This window comes from Amphiprion ocellaris, chromosome 1, assembly GCF_022539595.1.
Source record: "Amphiprion ocellaris isolate individual 3 ecotype Okinawa chromosome 1, ASM2253959v1, whole genome shotgun sequence".
Lineage (NCBI taxonomy): Eukaryota > Metazoa > Chordata > Actinopteri > Pomacentridae > Amphiprion > Amphiprion ocellaris.
In genome coordinates, this window is record NC_072766.1 from 8,751,803 (window position 1) to 8,774,614 (window position 22,812).

At 42.5% G+C, this 22,812-nt stretch overlaps 1 protein-coding gene across 8 annotated transcripts; it reads right to left on the reverse strand.

Moving 5' to 3' along the window:
- Nucleotides 1-871: 871 nt before the first annotated feature.
- On the reverse strand, nucleotides 872-19,264 carry bdnf (brain-derived neurotrophic factor). 8 transcript variants are annotated; one of them, XM_035955969.2, is made up of 2 exons: nucleotides 19,163-19,264; nucleotides 872-1,923 (listed from the first exon to the last, which is right to left on the reverse strand). In XM_035955969.2, exons 1-2 carry the CDS (start codon nucleotides 19,214-19,216, stop codon nucleotides 1,093-1,095), a joined length of 885 nt encoding a protein of 294 aa, XP_035811862.2. In that variant the 5' UTR covers nucleotides 19,217-19,264; the 3' UTR covers nucleotides 872-1,092. The 8 variants fall into 8 exon arrangements, with proteins under 8 accessions (XP_035811862.2, XP_035811863.2, XP_023143381.2 ...); XM_035955970.2 differs by lacking the exon at nucleotides 19,163-19,264 and adding an exon at nucleotides 15,630-15,861; XM_023287613.3 differs by lacking the exon at nucleotides 19,163-19,264 and adding an exon at nucleotides 14,896-15,186.
- Between the last annotated feature and the right edge of the window lie 3,548 nt (nucleotides 19,265-22,812).

Here is a 22,812-nt window from a genome sequence, read left to right on the forward strand (position 1 = left end):
TGTAATCTTTGCTTTCTCCTCTGCTACTGAAAATATATATTATTTTCCTGCAGCCTGTAAAAATGTAAAACAATGCCACCGGTATTTACGACGTTCCCTGTTGTTCACGGCATCAATTTTGTTCTTTTATGTTTCAGTTTGTGCGCATGCATGTGTGCGTATGTGCCTGCCTTCCTTTCCTGCCTACCTGCCTGTCTGTATAATCAAGTTTATCCTACCTAAAAATGCACTGTTGAAACTTTATCGACATTGATTTTGTTTTTCAGTTGCCTATAGTCATTTTTATTTCTTCAAATATTTCAGTTTAATATTGCAAACAACTTCACAACATACAAAATGAATAATATTAACCCAGAAACATGTCAATGAATAAATTATATATATATATATATATATATATATATATATATATATATATATATATATATATATATATATATATATATATATATATATATATATATATATATATATATATATATGTGTGTAATTTTTTATATATATCTTTTCCTCTGGTGGGGATAAAAAAATAAACAGCAAAGCTTTGACAACAGCACCTTGACATAGTATGTAATTCCAACATTACCTTGAGAAGTTTAGAACAGTAAACAGATAAATTACTTGAGAGGAAATTGTTTTCTGCTGAATATGTAAACGGAATGTTTTTTGGTCAGCATCATATCCTTTTTTGTAAGTGGAGAATTTCTTGATTCACAATTGAAGCAGCATGCAAGCTTTTGAAGATGGAACTGTCCTCTCTCATTCCTTGCCTGTGTTTTTTTTTTTCTTCCTTCATTTTCTAATTCTTGGCAACGTAAACAAATCACAATGTCTGGAGGAATGTGATATAGTAATTTAAACTGGGCGCAAATGACTGATCAGATTTTTTTTAATTGTTTACAAGGTCATGAATATGTTCAATAAATAGACTGTAGTATCACTTTTACTGTATAAACTTCATCTTTTTTTACATGCAGTCCATAAAATTTTCATTTGACGGAATAATTTACCCTGTTATGTATATATACAAATAGATATTTTCTCTTTATTCTCTTTTTTAAACTCTTCAATAAAATCTATACATTTTATACACTATCTCCCTCTTTTAATGGTCAATGTGCATACACATGAAGTGTCTATCCTTATAAACCGCCAGCCAATCTTCTTTTTGCTATCCATGGTAAGCGCTCGCACGTAGGACTGGGTTGTCCTGCATTGGGAATTATAATGCCGCTTGTCTATTCCTCTGCAGCCCTCCTTTGTGTACCCCATGGGGTTGCATTTGGTCTCATAAAAGTATTGCTTCAGTTGGCCATTGGGGACAGGGACCTTTTCCATGACGGTAACTGTCTGCCCAGACATGTCTATTGCCGTCTTTTTATCCACAGCTGTCACCCACTGGCTAATACTGTCACATACACTGAGCTCTCCGCGCCGCGAGGGATCGGAGTGTCGCCGCACCCTCATGGACATATTAGCAGCATCCAGATAGTTTTTGTATTCCTCCAGAAGAAAGAGCAACGGCGGCTCCAAAGGCACTTGGTTGCTGATCATCACCCGCGAGTCGTACAGGTCGACATCCTTGGTCTCCGTGGCGACCACAGACGACGGGCCCCCACCTCCCTGGCTCTTATCAGCCCCCTGTCCCAGCTGTGCCGCCTCGCCCTCCACCTCCAGCAGCTCCTCTATCACCTGCTCAAATGTGTCTGTGAGCGAGGGCAGCTCCCCACGCTGGCCTGGCCCGCCGCCACTCTGTGGAGTCCCGTGGCCTCGAGCGGCCGTCGCAGCAGCGCCCAAGTAGCCTTCCGTCCGATGGCCCCGCATGCCCGGGGCATCTCTCAGGGGCGCAGCTCTCATGCAACTGAAGTATGAAATAACCATAGTAAGGAACAGGATGGTCATCACTCTTCTAACCTGGTGGAACTGGAGAGAGAAGGAGAGAGACAGACAAAAAAAAAACAAGGATGGGGGGAGAGAGGACATCATGGTTAGTCAAAGTGCCTTTTCAACAAAGTTAGCCTATTCTTGACCCATAGTGCACCATGTGAGCCTCTCCTACTATTTACACCCTCCACTTTTTGTTTGAGAGCCAAAAGGAGAGCCAGTAGCTTTGGAATAATCACAACATGTTTTTTTTTTTTTTTATTAAACTGATATTTGCACTGTGTCATCAGTGTTGTCAAATTGTTTGCAAACTGTAATCATTCTGTTCCTATGTGAAGTCTGGCTTAGATTTCAATTTGTTGGCAGCACTGCATAAAAGCTGTGCTGAGCATCAGAGGAACTGCTTATTACAAAAGATAAGATTACACAAATAGATGTCAAAATATCCTTAAAGGCTTGCTATTATTCATGAGCTCTTGCTTGCTTTTTTGTTTTTTTTTTGTTTATTTCTAGTGCGTGCAAGGATGTGTAATTTTATAATGGCCAAAGCTGTCATTCAAGCCTGTTTGTCTGAAGAACTGTCTCAAAGGCAACAGAAATAGTGGATTTTGAGATTCTTCATGTAGTAGTTAGATGAAAAGTTAGATTTTTAAAAATATGTTATAAATAAAAGTGAGTGGTTGGATATATTTTGGGTTCCCATCATGTCAGGATAAACTGTGACCGGATTCACCTGTGCGTTGACTTGAGGATATTTGGTTCCTTAGTTTGACAGCTTCACGTATTATCTTTCAAAATCACCTGTATCGACACTTCTGGAAGATTCAAACTGAACAGAACTTGCTAACTGACTAAGTGGCAGATGTTGCGTTTGTGTCAGCTCTACCAAACCCCGGCGCTGCAGTTTCATTTATTAAAAAAAAAACAACTAACCAGTCCGTGCTGTAAGACAGATCTGATACTAAACCTTGTGGTCATGAGCAGGAAACAGGGGATTTGTTAAGGGACGCTGTTTGTTTTTTGGCAGGTGGACGGCGAGAGCACTGCAGGATGAAATAACAGGATGTCAAGAGGAAACTGTGTGACAGAAAGATGTGTCATCCTCCCTGCACGGCACCGATCTCCAGGCTCTGGAGAGCAACTCAGAAAAGACAAGCGAAGCAACGTGAGGGTTAAGAAACAGCCAACGGGGAGCCAGGTGTACCTGAAACGGCGCACATGCAACCTTAATCATCAAATTGCCTGAGCACATATGCATCCCTTACCTCTGAGAAGCTCTAAGATTCACAGCAAATCAATGAACTGGTGGACATCCGACGGATATAAAAGCAACCATAATGAAAAAAAAAATCTAGATCTTGCTTTCCACAGGGGCTCATTTAAAAATAGCCTGGCCGAGGCTTTGACTGCACTCTGCATGTCCCAACCTGACACGGGAAAACACGGCGAGCAAAATCACCCCTGCCTCCACTCAGAATGGACACAAGGACCTTTACAGTAGGGAGGAGCGAAACCCCACCTTAAAAGCATTTGTTTCATTCTTAATTGGTATCTGGGGCTGTGGCTGCAATTAACCGACACCATAGTGACTGCCATAGAGATATCTCGTCTAAAAATAGACGTGCTGGGAGTCTCTATTCAGAATATTACATCCTTCTTCTTAATGAGCCACTCATTCCCCGAGCTCAGTGACGTTTCTCCTCCAGAGTGTGTGAGTGTGTGTGTTAGAGGGAGGGCATGGGGAGGGGCTGGCTTGTATGTGTTTGCAGGGAGATGGGGGTATTTTTCCTCTCACCAACTAACACAACACTGAGGACAAAGCCGAGCATAAAGAGCTAATTATCACGTTTTCATTGAATATTAACGAAAAATACAGAAATCCCTTCCTGTCATGCGAAGTCGAGCTGATTAATCCTTCACTGCCGTTAAAGGTTTCAATAACAGGAATGTTTTCTGTGAGGCTTCCCAGCTCCGGGAAAGCACGTAGGTTTACGGGATTGAGGCCAGTCACGAGCTTTATGTGTAGGAAGCATTTAGGCTGATATTATTATCAGCATTGCGCTCAAATGGTTCCACTTCCACATGAGGGAAATGAAGGCAGAGGGCTGATTACTGTTAGGCGTCAAACTTCATGCTGGAAATGGTGCAGACGTAGAGTGCTGCATCTTCCGTAACAGACCACAGGGGTAATATTGCAGTAGCAGGGGGTGGAGAGAGTGCCAGCGTCATTTCGCAGCATAACAACCACAGATGACGTCTCTTCCAGGTCTCCATAGGGGAGAGAATGGAGGGGTGGAGGTTGCTGGGGGTAATGCCACTCAACAGCGTGCAATTGCATGCCGTTCCCCCGGGTATCCTCACACCGGGAACAACAGATGATTTTATTTCTATCTCTGTGATTTCCTGTTTCCATCAGGACAATCAATATGGCTTATGCTCTCAATCAACATCCTGTTAAAATGCGATAAAGCCAATGAATCATTTAATTGCTGTGGGACTGGCGGAGAATCTCTGGCTTATATCTGCTAAGGGCTAAATGTGACAACTGATTGGTTTGCTCCTGTTTCATACATCCAGCGAAGGGAGATGTTATGCGGATTCCACAGTTAATAAAAAAGTGGCTGGAGTGTTAACATAATGAATAATAAAGCAAAGAGAGGAGCTACATGCAGAGGCTTTTTTTGGAGACAATTTGTTTGCTTAAAGTGCAGTTCCTTCCACCCAGATCGTCTAAAATGCAGATTTTCTGAATGAAATCCTGGCAGAAACACTCAGGTTTCATCTAATGCATGACCAACTAAACATGACACGCTGAGCTAATAACATGGAGTGCAGGAGAGATAAAGCCCGCAATAACTGCTGCTCAAACATGCCTTTATTCATGACAACACGCCTAGAGCATGAAACACCCCGAACAATAGGAGCAGGTGAGTGTGTGGACTCTGTCTACTGTTTGGCTTTGACGTGTCTAGATGACCACCTGTTCATCTGTTTTGAGAGCGCGGCTGTATGGCAGGGATATGTAACTTACCCTTGCATTTATTCTTTGTGCCAGGTGGGGATTAAAGTGATAAATGCCTCCTCTGACAGATGCTGAAAAGTTTCTCTAAAGCATGAAAGGACTAGCATGGCCAGTATTATTACACATTCAGTAATGTTCCCCGGCCTCCCTGCACATGTCAGCACACTTTATGGCTTCATCTTAAAGCTGGCAGCATGCATGATATCTTATAAGCCATTACTAGGCAGCATGAACACCCGACAGGCGAGATGAAAGAGTGAAGCATGCCCGCTACATTTAAATAGATATGCGTGACCTATAGCAGCATTTGTTCTCTGCCTTCTGCTGCTTCTCCCTTGTGGGCATCCGTCTTTGCTCAGTTCCTGAAGAACCGTGTCGGCCGGAGCTATTTACCCAGCAACATGTTTTGTCACGTTCAGCATGTATAGCGCACAATGCCAAATGTTCAACGTGGAGGGGGAGGAAGAAAAAGAATAGCGAATAATATCAAAACGTCTACACGAGGACCCCTTAGTGTGCCACAATGCAGCAGTTAAAAAAAGGCATTTAGACCTAATTGAGTTGTCTGCAGTAATGGCTGACACATGTGAGAGCTTGCTTCCTTGAGATCTGTTTTCAATCTGACACAGCTTCAGAGCACATTTAGTAATAGATGAGCATCCCTCCAGATTATAGCTGACCTCCAGGCCAACCCCAGCCAGCCACTGCCACAGAAAGCCCAGCATTCAAATACCTGCTGAGTGATTTATGCCACCCAAATGAGTCGCCGCCTCCCTCCCACACCGCGTGCGGCAGTGGGCAACTTAAAGGATACAGCAGCAGCAGTATAGTGAAAACTGGCTCATCTTTAAATGTGCAAAACTCGAGTTTATCACTGTTAATGCTCTTGGCTTCTTGGCGTAAAGAAATCCATAGTTCATTTTAACCCATGAACCACCAACTGTGAAACCTAACTACTGCCTGCAGACGCTGCAGTTCCCAACTTTACCCACTAGATGGCACATGAGACCGTGAAATAAACAGAGCTCCTTTTCTTCCTGCACTGTCTTCCCCTCTGAAACACGATAGATAGATAGATAGATAGATAGATAGATAGATAGATAGATAGATAGATAGATAGATAGATAGATAGATAGATAGATAGATAGATAGATAGATAGATAGATAGATAGATAGATAGATAGATAGAAATACCATTTTCCAAAGCGCACGACCACATTTTGTTGTGCGTAATTGCACTATATAGTCTATAAAGTTCACTTTTATGCTATTTATTCACAGCTCTGACCAAAAAATGTGGCTCTAATTTGGATTTTTTGGAAAGTACATCATTAATTCATCATTAAACCATCTTCCAACCGGCCCTTATGCGCTCCTATGATGACTGCACAAGATATTTTCACATGAAACTGTCACAAATGAGCCAGTTTTCCACCACTCTATAAACCGGGCTTACTTTTAATCCGTGTTTATTTCTGAGAACGTATCCAGCACGAGCACACAGCACCGAGAAGTAGACCCAACAGTGTATGTTGGCCGACGGAGCTGGGCGTTTAGGTCTCGGGTTTCCTATAAAGTCTTAATGAGTTCATCAAAGTTTTTTTTCTTTCCCCTCCAAAACAACGCAACATTAAAAAAAACACTGTCTGCAGTTTTGTTTGTTAGTTCACAGAGGAGACGGTTAGACGAGCAAAATACAGACATAAAGAAAAAAACTCCAAAGAAATAAGAGTTCAGTGCGCGACATGCGTGCGTAAAAGTTGGCGCAAAAAGCCCCCCACACCCCAATAACAAACAAACAAAAACGTGTTTGTGGATTGCTCCCACTTTGGATAAATAACTACGAATAACCAAACTGCTCAGTGCTGCTCCAATATCGTTTTTTTTTCCTCGAGATTACATCTGCTGAGTCCCGTTGCTCTCCACTGGAAACCCAATCAACATAATAACTCCGTTTTTTATTAATGAACGAGAGGATAAGGTTACACATATCCCCTCTCGGGCTGCGGCGCTGTCTGTTCGCAGGATAACCGGACTTGATCGAGCTACTTTTAGACCCCCCCCCCCTCTCTCTCTCTCTCTCTCCCCCCCCCCTCTTACCCCCCCCCTTCTCCAACACACACATATAGAAACACACACATACCAGCTGTCTTCTTCTCTCAAAAGCTGTATCAAAACAGAGCGAAAGTGACTTAAAACATCTTAAAACAAGCGGACACATACCTTTCACTGCCCAGTCGTAAAACAGACCATTCAACAGGACAGTAGTGTCATCTGGGATGTTTTGGACAACTCCCTGAGTAATTTACTTTAAGCGATATTTCCCCCCCTCTCTCTCTCTCTCTCTTTTTCTCTCTGTTTTCTTGTGTGTACTCTCCCGAACAAGCTTCAGGATATCTCTTCAGCTTTGGAGCAAATAGATTAAATTATTGATGGTGGAAATTGCATGGCTGAGGTAATGCACTCCCATGGCTGCGCGGCTCCTTTGGAGATCGTCTGAAACTGAAGTTGTCGCATGCTGAAAAACGCCCGCCGCCGCCGCAGCACCAACCACCAAGCAGCCAGCAGCACCACGGGATGAGAGACCTCTGGAGCTGAAATGAGGAGCCTCTTTGCAACTACAGTAACTTTACTACACAATGACGCTGCAACATGTGACCCTGCCGCTGGCTGACTGACTGGTCGCCACCAAACTCCCTGTTTAAACAGCCCCGAGGCGGAACTATTAATGCGCTTTCAGTGTGCATTATGTGCTTTTTTGTTTGCCCGCATACCGTGCAGACCTGCATCCACACCACAATGTCTGACAATATAAGGCTACAAAGCACAAGTCGAGCCTCTCCTCTTCCGTATTTTGCTTAAAGAGGTGGCATATCTTTTTATTTTTTCCCCTCTCCTGAAGAAGGTTTTGCGTACAGCACGTCTCCACCAAGTCGTGATACACTGCGTGCCATTTCGAGATGGCCTATTTGTGTAAAATTAGATATTCAGAGAATTATAAATAAGCATTTCTTGTGGAGGTCTGCAGATAGTGAGGAGAGTCGTGGATTATGTGGAAAGAAAAGCTCAAGTATTTGAGGTTTAAATGTATATTTATGAATGTCTCTCACCATTTAATTCATCTTTGATCCAGCAGAAGAAGCTTCTCACAGTCTTCTTATCTAATGTGCACATAACGTGTCATATTTGAGTCATTCTATTATATAGGCTACAGCTAAAGCCCCGGAATATGAGCTTTGAATTTTGCTTGACAAAAATGTGAACTTACTAACAACAATTCTGCTTCTCCTTGCTTTTTGAAAAGTGAGCCATCTCCACAACAGATGGATGACTCCCCTGCAAATGCTTTGGAGTGTAGTAACCAGCTTTCACAGGTTATTATTACCAAATGCCAGCTAAATAAACCTGTTTAAATGATATACACAGAGCCTCCTCAGACAATGAAATTGTCTTTTTTTCTCCTCCTTGTTACTTTGTTTCTGCTCATCTGGAACTAAATGGGAACAATTTGTTCCCTTTGTAATGCAGAATCCAAATACAGATGTCAGAGGAGGCATAACCTTTCAATGGGTGATGAACGCTTTGGAAATTCCACCTCTGATGAACACAGGAGTGAGCATAATGGAGGAATAGCAGCTCATTATCCTTGTGACTTGGCCCCGGTCCAGTGCAAAGATTTATTGTGATGTGTTTGCTATATTGCCATCATGATTCTTCCCTGCACGAGCTTATGAGCTGGAGAGCTCTTGTTTGGCATGTAGCAGTATGGGAGTGGATGCTCACACCTGCTTAATGAGTCACTCCCACCTCCAACACACCCGGGGACATGCCAAGATAGATATAGCCCTCCCCGAAGGCTCACAGGAGGTGAGGGCAAACTCTGGATGACAAAGAGTTGCATCAGCAGTCACTGAGCGACATGACTCCAAAGAGGATAAAAAAAAATGCACACTGCACAAGAGGGCTGTTCCAAACAAGTAATTCATAAATAAATCACTTGGCATCTCATTAGAAGAGCAAAAACAACAACATGGTCTCTCTCATTTCTGCAAATACAGCACAACTGAAGGTGGTGTATCAAGAGAAGTCTTTTGGCTTGCATGTGTCTGAGCCTGGAAGGGCTGGATTTCTGAATGAAGTTGTTAAAATGCCTAATAGGTGTGAGGAAAAGGGGAGTCGTGAGAATCTTTTTGACTCATCCAGTCGAGGATCACACAGAAGAATGACAGCTTTGGCCTGTGACAAGGCAACCAGGAGTCATTCTGAAAACTGCTATTTCATCGGAACTGAGATGTAAGATTTCTTGAGGTTTAAGATTTCTCAATATCGATGACTGTGGATGAAGTCTTTGAATGTTTTGCTCCTGGTTTTAATGGCTCCATTCATGGCTAAACACATGTAATTCTCAGTAACAGGGTGACTCTCTCCTCACGTCTTTTCCCTGCTCACAACCTCTTTTTTTGTGCTGTTTGTGTAGCAGAAAGAAGAAACAACCACACTGAGCTGACAACACGACACACTTGTATAACCTTTCAAGGCTTCTCTTGCCAAATGCAGCACGATGCTGACAGGTCCGCACTGCCGAAAAGCTTCACTTAACAAGTAGAATTATGCCTCCTTGTGCGAGAGGAGAAACCATGTAACACGGACGAAATGACATTTTGTGAAATGTCATTTTCGCTGGGGATAAAGGAAGGCGATGAGGGTATTTTGATCAAAGTAAAATTGCATTCCTGCTCCAGGAGCAAACACGTCAACTGAGAAAACATTTTGTATGAGGCTGGGTGACGTCAAAGGAGTTGAGAGTGAGCTGGAGGAAACAGTTGAGAAAACTCCAAAGTGGCAAACACGTAAACTCAGCCTTTTGTAGTCGGATGCAGGAGGGAAGAGGGTTAATGTCATGCCTCCTGTGATGACAATAACCTTTAATGTAATCATCAGGCACACACAGCAGACTAGTCCTCTAAGCCTCATGCTCTCCTCCTTCCACATCCTCATACAGCTGATACTGACTGCAAATCACTCCATAGCCTGTTAAGCCTCTGTCTGTCTCTTGGCTTCTGTCCCCATCAATAGCGTTTGCATGCCTCCCTGCTGGATAGAATCACACTAATCAAACCACAGAATAACTTGGAAATGCTGAAATGTTTGTTGTGAGCTGAAAAAGCAGCATTTTTTTGGGCTTGAATATGCCTCGTGCTTGGTTTGAAATGGCACATGCTGCCTCCATATGCAACCACAGGTACATCTTTTTAAACGTTTTTCAAAATAAAAGACAGAAATGAGATAAGTTAAGTCCCCAAACCTGACTCATTGTGAATCTATGTGGCAAACTGAAGCTTTGTGGTTTCTGGAAGTTGCTGCTTGAATCCAGAGATGTGCTGCATGCTGAGAGACACACGTGAATGATTTTTTTTTTTTTTTTTTTTTTTGCCGGGATGATCGAACATTTCCTCTCACATACAGAAACACACACACTCAGCATCCTCCTGATCCTGCAGTGGTCCGACATACAGGGCGTCTTTACAGTAAGAATAACCATCCACTGTGTATTAATAACTTATCGTGGGCTTCATCATCACTGTATAAGAAAGAATTTAAAAAAACAAAACAAGAAAAAAATAGAGAAACCAACCATATCACGTCACTGAATGACGAATAACTGATAATTAAAGGTTCGGAAGAAGGTTCGGTGCTTCGCCTCCTTGCCAGAACTTGTTTAAACAAGCCTGTTAATTGGATGAAGGTGTTGGTGATGAAGATGATGGTGTGGTGACTAAAGCAGGAGCAGCAGCAGCGACGGCGGCGGCGGCGGGCGATGTAGCCTACATTTCCATAATGATTAAGATGATTAATTTTCGCTCTAAATATATCGTGACGTCCGACGAGCCGTGAGCCGAGATTTCCGCCACGTATAGCACCCCCTCCCCCGAAAATAATCAATAACGCCTATTTATAATTTCTATTAGACATTGCAGCTTTGGGGAGGTGACGGGCGGCAAGTTTCATGAATGAAAACGTGGGCGAGTACAAAGGTGGATTTTTTCAGAGGGGAGTGGAGGGGAGGGGGGAGATGAAAATTAATTTTTACACCATTTAAGCCCACAAAAATGAATGAATTGATGCAAAAATAATAATAATAATAATAAGACAAAAAGGCGCAGCATAGAGGCCAACATTTACATTAAAAGGCGAGGAAAGCCGAATCTAGCTCGTTTTTTTTTTTTTTGTCGTGCGTAATGCGTAATTGTTATGAACATTTCGTTAAATTAACAGGCCAAACCGAAAGAATTTCATCCCTTTTTTTTGCAATGAAACCTACCATCAGGTTTGTTATTGACGCCCACCCCAACTCTGCAGAGCTGAGAGTGCAGAGAGAGCGAGAGAGAGAGAGAGAGAGAGAGAGAGAGAGGGGAGATTCTCGGTAAAGATAACACACGCGGAGACGCACGCACACAGGCGCAGGCGCACGCAGGCGCACGCCCGCACACAAGCACACGCAGCCCCATTTATGGACTGATCCGCTGACGTACATTGCAGAAAAGTGCTATAAAAAAACCTTCATACATACAAAGTGTGTCGTGCCACCCCACAGACCCCTCCTAACCCGCCTCCGCTCATCCCTCCTCCTCCACCCAACACGCCCACGCCCACACCATAATCCCACGTCTCAGTAGAAGGGGAAAAAATAATTAAAATATTTTTTAAAAATACTGCTACATGGCCAGGAAATAAGCATTCCGCAAAGCAAATATTAGATTTATCCACAAATATACACCGGGAAAAACAACACGCTGCAATAAGGCCAAATATTTCTTTCACATTTATTTTTCTGTGATCTTATATCAACTAAAAGCTTCATCGTTTCGTTACATAAATTGCTCATAATTTGCGCACATCAACGGTTATGTGGTATTGAGGCTCGGTTATTGGAGTTGCGACGCAGGCTTTTATTAAAGGAGCGTTTTCTTTTTTTAAATGAATGTCGGGCAGCCTAACAAGTAATATGATCTATTTTGGTTTCAGTGTCTCATGAAATGAGGAGTAATAGGCTATAATATGCAGAAAGCGATCTGCGCACATTACACCGCTGGGTCAAAATTACCGAAAACGCCAGCGGAAAAGTCCCATCATTCAAATGCAATTACAGGAATTTACTGGATGCGTTCATATCCAAGTATTATATCGAAGGCTGCATGTGGAGGGTTTGATTAAAACAGGACTGCCAGTGGGCGCTGGAGGGGGCTTTTCTCTTGCACTTGCTGTTTTTTTGTTTGTTTGTTGTGTTTTTTTTTCCATGCAATTGCTTCGTCTTGGATCAGAAATCTTAAATCTTTGACCAAAGAAGACGAGAGAGAGGGAGAGGGAGTGAGGGAGGTGAGAGAGAGAAGGGGGGAAATAGACAATATCCACCGCTTCTGCATCGGTGCGAGACGATTTTTTTTCTTTTTTTTTTAAGGCTACAAGTCCTTCAGGAGAGCAGAGAAATGAAATCCCAAGCAGCTTTTTTTTGTGCGATGATCATCTAAATCTAACAGGCGAGATGAGGGATTTTACGCGTGTCTTCATTTCCAATATATATATATAAAAAAGCAAGACAGGAAGAAAACGCTGCTTCCCCGAACAATTGCATATCAAGCCATCTTATCCTCTCTCCATCACATTCAGCCATAACATCTGTCAGTGGATGGACTTTGACCACGCCCATCTTTATTATAATTTTTCCTTTTTTAAACATGGGAATAATGTCACAATTTGTGTACTGTAAAAAAAAAGCGGAGCCTCGCTTTAGCACAAAATGACACACGTAAAAGCGATCAAAGAATTAATTCATCCTTTTTTACAAAAACAAAAAACATCATTTTGTCATTCGTTGGCATGAGCCTGCCTTTGACAGGTCGACACGGAGCCGTGTGCGGACAAAAGAAGGGGGGTAGGGTAGCAGGTGAAGTGAAAAGCACCTTATGAATGAAACCGTGGAGCGGTCGTAGTAAAAACACAAGTGATTTGATGGCGATGACGGGAGGAGGAGGAGGTTGGGGGGCCGATGGAGGGGAGGGGAGTGGAGGGGAGCCGGGGGGGTAAAGAGTAGGGCTATTTTTGGTCGATAACAAAATCCGGAGGGTTTGACATCAAGACAAAACATGAATGCAGCAGACCAAACAAGAAAAATACGTACAGATAGATAGATAGATAGATAGATAGATAGACTATTTCATGATATGCACCAACATCACTCCACTTCGTTCTGGAAGGATCACTGCAGCGTCTTAAGTCCCATATTGGGAGCATGATTAGGCACAACGCAACGATTACGCAAATTATGTTGCAGCAGCCAGTGTTCGGAAACTCCACAAAAGAAAACGCTTCAATAAAAACCTCCCCTTTAAAGAAAAAAAACACGAAAACGAGTCCCAATTTGAACGTTTCAAGTGACTCCAAGCCTATGTGAATGTGCAACGCACCAGTAATTTATAAATGCAACTTCATTTTCAGAAGAGAGAGGAGGAAAAAAAAACGGTGCCGGTCACCTGGATCGGATTTTTATCTCGGTCATTGATGTCCACAATTACCAAACTGCCAAAGCGAAAGGGGCTGCATGCTGTAGTTTTTTAAAAGCCGAAGTTCATTTGAGAGAAAAAAAGCCAGAAGAAGCCCGTAAAGACGACAGGAATAAAAAAAGGATTGACATGAAAACAATGGATTGTGCTCTTACCTTTACAAGGGCTGACAACCACTATGTGCGTGGTTAGATCTCCGCGACCAAGACTTGCATGTCCCAAAGTTTAACGCAGTGTGGGGGGGCTTATAGGTACCGAGAATGTGGTGTGCAAAAGAACCAGACGCCCTAACATTTCAACTTTCACAGTGCTCCCTACAAAAACACATTTCTCTTTTAAAAGCACAAGCTCGTTTTAAATGGCAAGCGCTCCCTTTTCTGTTCTTTTCTCCCCTTTTTATGAAATATTTGCTCTGTATAATCCCGTTTATTTTCCGTTAACAGACCACAGGCTCCTTCAGAATAAGCTTACCAAAAGTTGGAAAAAACAATCCCAGGTTTTGGCAAAGGGGGGCTGGGAAAAGAGAGAGAAAGAGTTGGCGTCCACTCGGCGTTTTAGTCCATGCACGACTCCGGTGCCTCTGTCCAACGTGCTGAAAGCATAACACAGCCAGGGTAACTAAGAGGGGGCCAAGAAAATATCTATATACTTTTGTTTGAGTGCCCACTTTAAACTGCTTTTTTTCCCCCCTTCTCTGCTGCTGCTGCTGCTTCCCCGCGTCTTGTCACGTGTATTTTCCCACCCCTTGCCAAACCAAGTCCTGTTAATATTTGATCACATATTGGTCGGACATTTCCTTCCAGATAGCAGCATCTATATCACAAACGCCGGTATCAGTTCACTGTATGGTCGCCCTTAACAAAAAAAAAAAAAAAGAAAAAAAAGGCTACACTCTCACGCCAGATTACAATCGCTGATACTGAAGAAGCCCCTATTGTTCTCCATGTCATGCTTATGACAAGTGTCACAGCTAAGTGGCACATGTTGCTTATGTCTCTTGTTTTATTATTTTCTTCTTGTTTGAAAGAAAACATGAGCACCGCACTCTCTCTCAAAAAAAAGGAACATCCATACATGCATAAAATATAAAGCCCTCCACTGGCAGCACACACAGCACCTCTCCAACACAGCAGCCTATAGCCTACATCACATCCACAGCACATTGCGCGCAGACACAATGTAATATTTCCTTACCCCTCTCACTGTACCGGCATATCCTGAGCGGAGAAATGCCACACAGCCTTTTTTCACACAAGCTTTGTCAACATCAGCCTCATCAGACATGGGTCTCGATACTGAGTTTCACAAGTAGCCACTGAGTCCAACCCTTCTCCAAGCAATGCGTTGCCAAGACCAAACAGCAAGCACGACTATTTAACTGGTAATCATCCCCCTTTCTATTGCTGTGTGTTTTCCATTGCTACTTACCATTTTCCCCCTACGCTGTCCTGGAGATAGAAGTGTCTTAATATCCACTCACTCCAACAGATGCTGGTAGGTAATGTGTCTTGTTTGAAGTCATCATATGAGAACTTCTGCTGTGCTCAGTAGATCGCCCACCACTTCGCTGACTTATGAATCTAATAACCCTTTGCAATATCGGCGTGCTTAAACTCTCTTAGGCAACACCTTAGTGGCTCTACAGTAAAAGACAAATATCAACAAGCCGGGCTTGTCAGAAAAAGCTTGTACAGATATACGTAACACCCTCGCCCGGACAACGCCATTAGGGGTCTTACGTGATTGAAATAAGCGACGGCGGCACAAGTTTATGGGGGGATACTAGTTCCTGACTGATCGCTCGTTCACCGTCTCAGACCTTTAAAATCCGCATCGAGGAACAATGACAGAACCATAAAACTTCTGAGACACATCCATATTCACGTGTTTGTGTTATACACCGTTAACTCCCTCTTTGGCGAAGGGCCATAGGCCTATTACGCATTACGCACAACTGGTCATTTAGATGCTTTCGAGCGATGGTCGCTATTTTAACAAAGAAAAAAAATTACAGAAAAAAAAACATTTATAGCGCCCCTCTGTCTGCCTGTCAAGTTCTTGAGGAACTTGTTGCTGCTCAAAAAGAAAGCCCCCCTCTCTGCTTTTTCTTTTCTTTTCTTTCTCATCTGGACCACACACTCTCTTATAGCATGTATACTTACATTGGCAAATTCTGTTGAAGTGACGCGATTTTTTTAATTGTTAGTTGTTTTTTGGTCGCACAGATATAATAGGAATCAAAAAAAGAAAAAAAAGTTAATTCCACGTCCTTCCATAAGCGTAATGACACCGAGAGGAGCGAGCACAAGTCAGGTATGGTACTTTTTTCGATCAGGAATATGTGGAAGTTCAAAGGCGAAATCTGTTTTCAGTAAAATTCCATCAGTTGCACTGCCAACACTCAGCCATCTGATTGTTATGCAGTGACGAAGCGCTGTGCTTGCAAGTGGAGCCCCAAATGTACTAAGTAACATGAGTAATAGGTGATATTTGCCTGACTCTTTGCCAGCATCCCAAACTTTCTCGAGTGTGCGTGTAAGAAAAGTGTCATTCTTGTGGTATAAATTACTTTTTTTGTCATAGTTTATGGAAATCACGCCGCATGGGTGGCGCGTTATTGGATCCTGGAGGCGTGCGTCCGCAAAAAAAAAGGAAAAAAAAGAGAGACAATAGCACCAATCTGACAAATCCTTGGATCTCGTTCGCAAAACAAACAAAAAAATGCTCATCAAAGTGTTTCAGGTAACTCGATGTCTATTCAAGATGTGCTGCTCTGGCACGCAGTTTGCCTTCTTGTGAATCATGGATTTTAAAGGGGCAACACTGTCCACTTTGTCACTCTACACGTAGTCAGAAGATGCACTGATTTGAACAGTGAGGCTGCAGTTTGTGGAGAAAATATGCAGACTTCTCGTGTTGTCAGTGTCACTTGTGAATATTGTTGCCAAACTTCTGACACATTCAAAAGTCCTTTCAGGGCAAAAAATAGTCGATTCTAATCTGGTCTTGACTACAAATCTACTGTGTCAGCTTGCTTATTTAGACAACTTCTTTTCTTTGCAATGCAGTCGATTTCAATACATTTCTGCCTCAAAGACACAAGATGGCATAATCAGATAAACTTACCACCATTTTATTCTCCCCTCTTTTCTTTGGGTAATTAGAATGACTTTTTTTTTTTTTTTTTGCCAAAAAGCATGTACCTCTTTCTTGTACCATGCAGGCAACAAGTGCTGGACTTGAGAGTCACACATAGCTTATTATCCTTGAACTCACTCCTTGTAGGCTTTTCACACAGAGGACTACTCATTACAGGCTTCTAATAAAAGGCAGCAGCGACGTAAAGGAGAGAGGTAACACATATCAGCTCGAAGTGGATGAACAATCCCCCCCCTTCGGTCCTGATCAGGATGCATGCGTCCCCGTCACCTCTCGGGCTCCTACCATCATCCTACTCTCAGGCCTTTTTGCTTCTTGACGTGGTAACTTGACTTGCTCCTACTTGTGATGTTGTTAACACTTCCTCTGCTCCCACAGCTTTTTCGCAGACTCTGTTACTGACTCATGCTCGTCCCTTTTCCACTATCCATGCCCTCCTCCGCACTCTTCACCACAATATCTTATGGCTGAGTCCGAGGTCACAGATCAATCACTTCATCCCCTGGGCTGCATATGACTGCATGGCATTTTGCTCTACGGTCTGCCAAGATACTTCACCTCTTTTTGAGCTTGCTCGCACAACTTTTAAGTGTTTGAGTGGAAAACGTTTTGGCAGAGGGAGCGTTATTAGCCCGTGCCACGGGGCAAACGTGGAGATAAATGTGCGTGGATGATTTGGTATAAATGCTGATATAAACTGGACGCAGTAAACAGATGTAGAATGGGAGAATAGTAGTGGAAATAGTTGGCTCGTTACCACTTATTATGCTTCACTTCCAAAGCCACCAGCTGCCTTTAAGAAGCAATCTTTTCTGGTTTAATCTGACCGTTCTTTAGGAGACGTCAACAACCTGCCTATGAAAGCCTGGAAATGAATTCCGACTCCACCTCCTCAAATGACAACTGTACCCAAATTAATCACAAAGTATTGTTAAAGTCATTCCAACACTGCCGTCATTGTGCTTCCCTGTTTACATCTGCTAATCACATTTGGGCCCAGTCAGGTCTCAGGAATCATTACTAAAATGCAGAGTGCCAGCCTAAAATTTTGAGTCTATTAGCACTTTCCTCCCCCTCGCCGTAATAAAAACTATTAAGCGAGGATGGATCCAGTCGGGGCTGTGCGTATCATTGCTCTGTCTTAATCTTTGTTCCATAAATATTGATAACAAGAGCCCCACGTCATGTGTTACTAGTACCTGCTGTTAAAAATAGAAGGCCCACTGATGGCAGGTTATCTCTTACTGTCAGATCCCAGTGCATCTCCCCCCTCTACCTCTTGTATCTACAGGAAGTTGAGCTCTGGGACAAAGAGCAGACAGAAAACAGCAAATGGTCCAATTACACACCAGTAAATCAAACTACCATGCTGCTCATTTTTTATATTTACCTTCTAACGCACAAACGTGTTGTAGTTTGTAGGGAAAACAAACAGCCAACATGAAAAAACACAGATTTATCCACATAACAGCATAATTGATTCAGAAATAATGAAGCATAATTTCATAATGAAGCAGTCAAAATAGCTTAATACAGTCACCCTGTTGACAATGTGCTTCATGCTGTACATCTGTCATTCTGTAGTGCAGCTTCATAATATTTCTGTAGAGTGTGGAATTAATAATCAGGCTCGGTCGGTGACTCAGAGCTCAGGTCTTCGGAAAGTAATGCAGCCCGTAAATAATCGCCCTACTGCCACCATACTTCACACTGATGACGAGCTCTGCATTTGTGCTAATTTCGCTGTTCTATGTATAGTGTGACGGACAGTGTCAGGATGAATGATATTTGGGTTGCCCCAGTGGCTCAGCCGGGCTAAAATTGAACCCAATGTGCTGCTGTGACATTGAGGCCTTCTGTATCATCTGGCTCCTCCTGACCATCTTTTACCAGTTAAACACCAGGTGACTATGTAAAGTCTGTCTTTACTCCCTGGAGGGGGAGAAATGTGGAGCTCTGGGTGTGACATATAAGTGCATTGATCTCCTAACTCTGACTAACCTCCGTCTGCTCGACAGCCTGGAGTGGAGGATGCTGCCTGCCTGCCATTATCTTTATGACTGCCTGGGTGAGATGGGTAATCTGGGCCTGTCGCTGGACTGAGAGGCTGTTCAACTACATCCGGCAACAAGGAGGGTAGGCACAACATTTTGGATTCACAAAGATATGTTAAACAACTCTCCTCTCTTGGTCAACTGGAAAAAAAAAACAAAAAGAACACAGAAATATGGATTTGAACTCGTCTCAGATCAAATATGGCCCCAGGACTGTGACTTATTCATGTCTGAAATGAATGCAATGTATTTTAATTCTGCAGCTCTGTGAGTCGAGGTTGTGTGCGAGTGTTTGTGTAAAGCTTGAATGTGTACGGAGTGGTACGAATTTGAATAGATGTATTTGCATCTTGTTGCTTAGCCAAAGGCATTATTGGTTCCCAGTGGTAGTGACCTGAAATTTTGCATGCACAGCAACCCTGCACATGGTAGCGTCTTTATGATCCGCCAAATATTGCACAGTAGAAGTACGAGGCACTGACCTTCAATGCAGCACATATATGTAACACGCGTCGCCACAGATGTTCACATTTCATGATTGTCTCTCCTTCCCAGCTTTGTTTTTTTCTTTCTTCTTCTGAGCTCTATGAGGAAAAGAGAAACAACAAAATAAGCACGTTTAGATTCGGACGCTGATTTGGTGGTTTTAGTCATTAATATTCAATCTGATTTGTGTGCCACCCTTTCCTTTAGGTAACTAGGAAGTCAGACATACTGGAATGTAGCAAAAAAAATTACCAAAAGGACGACTGCGACAGTAAAATACCAGGCATGCGGTTATTTTTATAGCTTGCAGATGTATAGAAGTCATTCCACAGCAATACTGTGTGCATACTCAGGAGGTAGGTGGTAGATTGGGAGCTCAGATATTCACTTTATGTGATTCTGTCAGACACGGCTGAGGTGGACTGAAGCTGTTGACCTTGTAATGGATTTCTGAACTGGACATGGAAAACTGCAAAAATCTTCTTTTACTTAGAAAAACAAGCCCAGTCGTTTTTTTTTTTTTATTCCAGTGCAGTATGCCAGACTATTTAGGGAGTATTTAGGTTTCCAGTACAACCACCATCCGTTGTAAATACCCTGCTGTAAAATCCAGTGTAAGCCAACTTAAAGCATACAGTCAGTCAAGGTCAGGAACCATGTGAAACTCATATCAGCATTACTCGGGCTTTAAAACAAAACAGCTTTTTTTTCCCAATGTTTTTATGTAAAAGCCCTATTCTGACCCCATACTAAAATGCCTATGTGACGAATATAATCTTTATCTGCTTAAGCACTTGTGGGCGCCCAGGAGCGGAAGGGGTCAAGCTCCGGTCGTCTGATATAAAAGACAGTAGCGGTAGCCTGCAGAGGAGGTGGAGGCTCGTGACTTGGACACTGGCAGTTCAAATCCCCGGACTGACTGACGAAAGCTGTGCAGGGCAGCAACACTGTGCTTCTGCCTCAAAAGCAACTGTCAAAGTGCTGTTGAGGGAGAGTCGCTGCAGTCCCAAACTGTTCAGCTACCAGCACTGTGGCAGCTTCATCTTTCACCTTGTCTGGACAAATTAACAGATTTTAATCAGGCTGGGATTTAGATTCGAATGACAGCTGATAGTGAACCAATTAAATCAACACCAGATATACAAAATCACCACGCCTCCTCACACTGCTGGTACAACTCCAGATTATTTAAGGCTCACGGTTCACTATTTTAATCTGAAGCTGCATTCAGTAGTTGCTCTGGAGCTTTTTCTTACTTCTAATGATTTTCATCAGCAGAGAGGCCTCATTGTTATGTAATTAAAGATTTTGCCCATTTGATGTTTTCTTAGCACTTAAAGCTTCCTGATGAAGATGATGTGACATAAACAGAAGCCCCAAAATAGTTAGTGAAAGGACCTTGTGTTGAGATTGTTTCCTTAACGGCCGCTTCTGAGATCAAGAACCAACAATGAACCTCAAGTATTACACCTAACTGAAAGAAAAATCATTAAAGGGCTCACAAAAAAGGTTAAATTTGAACATTTTCAATTAAATGACATGTAAATGCCATCTGGGGATGGAAGGTTACTTGATATTATCGAAAGCATCAAAACAGCTCATACAAGAATCTTTTTGTGAGATTACATTATACCCGAAATTTCGAAAAACGAATGGAAGTAATCAAACTAACGTCCTTAGAGCGCGTGACAAAAAGATTTTCATTTTGGTGATAGATGCTGATCAGATATGACAATTTAAAAGCCCTGAAAAATGTGCCGTCCATAGAAATGACCAATTTCCAGTTTGGAACAGAACTGGACTGGTAATTTTGTCTAGTAGATAGATTGACTGGGATTAGGTTATTCTACATATATTGGAATCAGCTATGTGGGATCACTTGTAACAAGACATTGCATTGCAGGAAAAACACATATCTGGGAGTTAGCATCAAGACAGTGTTGGTACAGGCCAATATGTGTTTAGTGGTGCTATTAAGCAGAGTTTCTCTGTGGATAGTACATCAGTAAAATATATTTGTATGTTTAGAACGACTGATTGAAACTTAGCTTTGTTGACCTAGCTCACAAAATAACCCCTAAATTCATAAAGGCACAAATTGTCTTTTACTTACAAAGTGTATGAACGACAGGTTAGTGACTTTATGGGGCCACAAATGTGGGACTTGGTGGAGTGTTTTTGGTCAAGGCAAGGTAGACAACATAAAGTAAACCATATTAATGACTGAGCTTTAGGGCCTTTTTCACACTGAAAGCCTGAACAAAGATTCATGTTTTTGTTACATTGTGCACATTTGATCAGGGAAGTTTTAGCTTCACAATGGAGTTGCTGCACGAAAGAATTTCACATGACAGACCTACATTGTGCTACCATCACCCAGGTCTTCTATAGTTGGATATAGACCATTCTGGTCTGGCTATACTTGACTGTCTGGAAGCACCTCATTATCAATTTGCATAAGGGATAAAAAAAAAAAAAAAAAAAAATTCTTTGAAACAATCACAATTGTACTGGGTGGAGTAAAGCCCAGAATGCAGCAATGGTGTCCCCTCCAAGTAGTGAAGGAGGAAATGTTTTGGTGGAACATTTGGGCACAGAGAGGCAAGCACAGCTATTAAAAAATAAAATTCACAGAAAAAAATTGGTGTAGGTTTGCCTTTCTGCACGATTCAAGCCTTGGGTAGTAACTTGCTAGCCCAGAGTTAGCTGTTGCTGTTCTTTTTTTAGTGGATTTTGAAAACACGAACACACAGATGGGAGATGGGGAAGAAGAAGCCACATGAAACTACCTATACTTGATGTTGATTGGTATGCAGATGAGTGTCCAGATTGCCATCCAAGCCATCATAAAAGGGAAATAAGACTTTTCTCATCGGTTAACAAGTTTAATTCGTACCAAGACCACTTCTTTTCATCAGAACAAGTTTCGACTGGTTGGTCCGGGAGAGTTTCACAGCTGTAATTTTGGTTCCAATCAAACTGAGAAATCCAAAAATTTGGACCAAACAAGTTAAGTTTCCTTGGACATAACCAGGTGGGTTGTCTCCCTCTGTTTACAGTCGCTCTGCTACGCTAAGCTAAACACCTCTTATCCAACTCTCTGCGAAGAAGCGTATAGACCCAAATGCCTCCCCATCCCCCCAAAGTCAGACAAGATTCCCCATTACAGTTGACAGACAGACAGTAGGCACAAAGTTTAAAATAAAGGTCTTGAAGGGAATAAAAGCTCCGCAGTGAATGGTGAGGGAATTGTTAAGGATAATACAAAGGAGTGGGATTTCTTGTGTATTTGTCTGCGAGGGATATCCCAGCCAAAGTTTCTCTATACATCAAAGCACCGCCGCAAATAAAAGCACACTTGTCAGGGGCGAACAAACTGCCTCCTTTGTGCCTTCTACCAACCAAATTCAGGCGCACAAAGCCTTTGGATGTACAACACTGCAAAGAAGACATACTATTCAGATGACATGCTTTGCTCTCTTGTGGTTTGCTGTGTGCTTTTGTCTGCCCTGACCAGGACAGATATATAATATCACTGGATCAAAATCCTTTCAGTCCCTTTTACTCCCTGTTAAAGACTCCCGTTACACTCCCTCCCCCATACACTCCACTATTCTTTCTTTTCTTAAACAAAGTAAACTTGATG

What these genes read in the sequence shown, in the direction of transcription:
- bdnf (XM_023287611.3), bottom strand. Translation starts at nt 14,751, where the DNA reads ATGTCTGATGAGGCTGATGTTGACAAAGCTTGTGTGAAAAAAGGCTGT. An exon ending in ATGCCGGTACAGTGAGAGGG is followed by an intron (nt 1,924 to 14,661) that starts GTAAGGAAATAT and finishes TTCTCTCTCCAG; the next exon opens with TTCCACCAGGTTAGAAGAGT.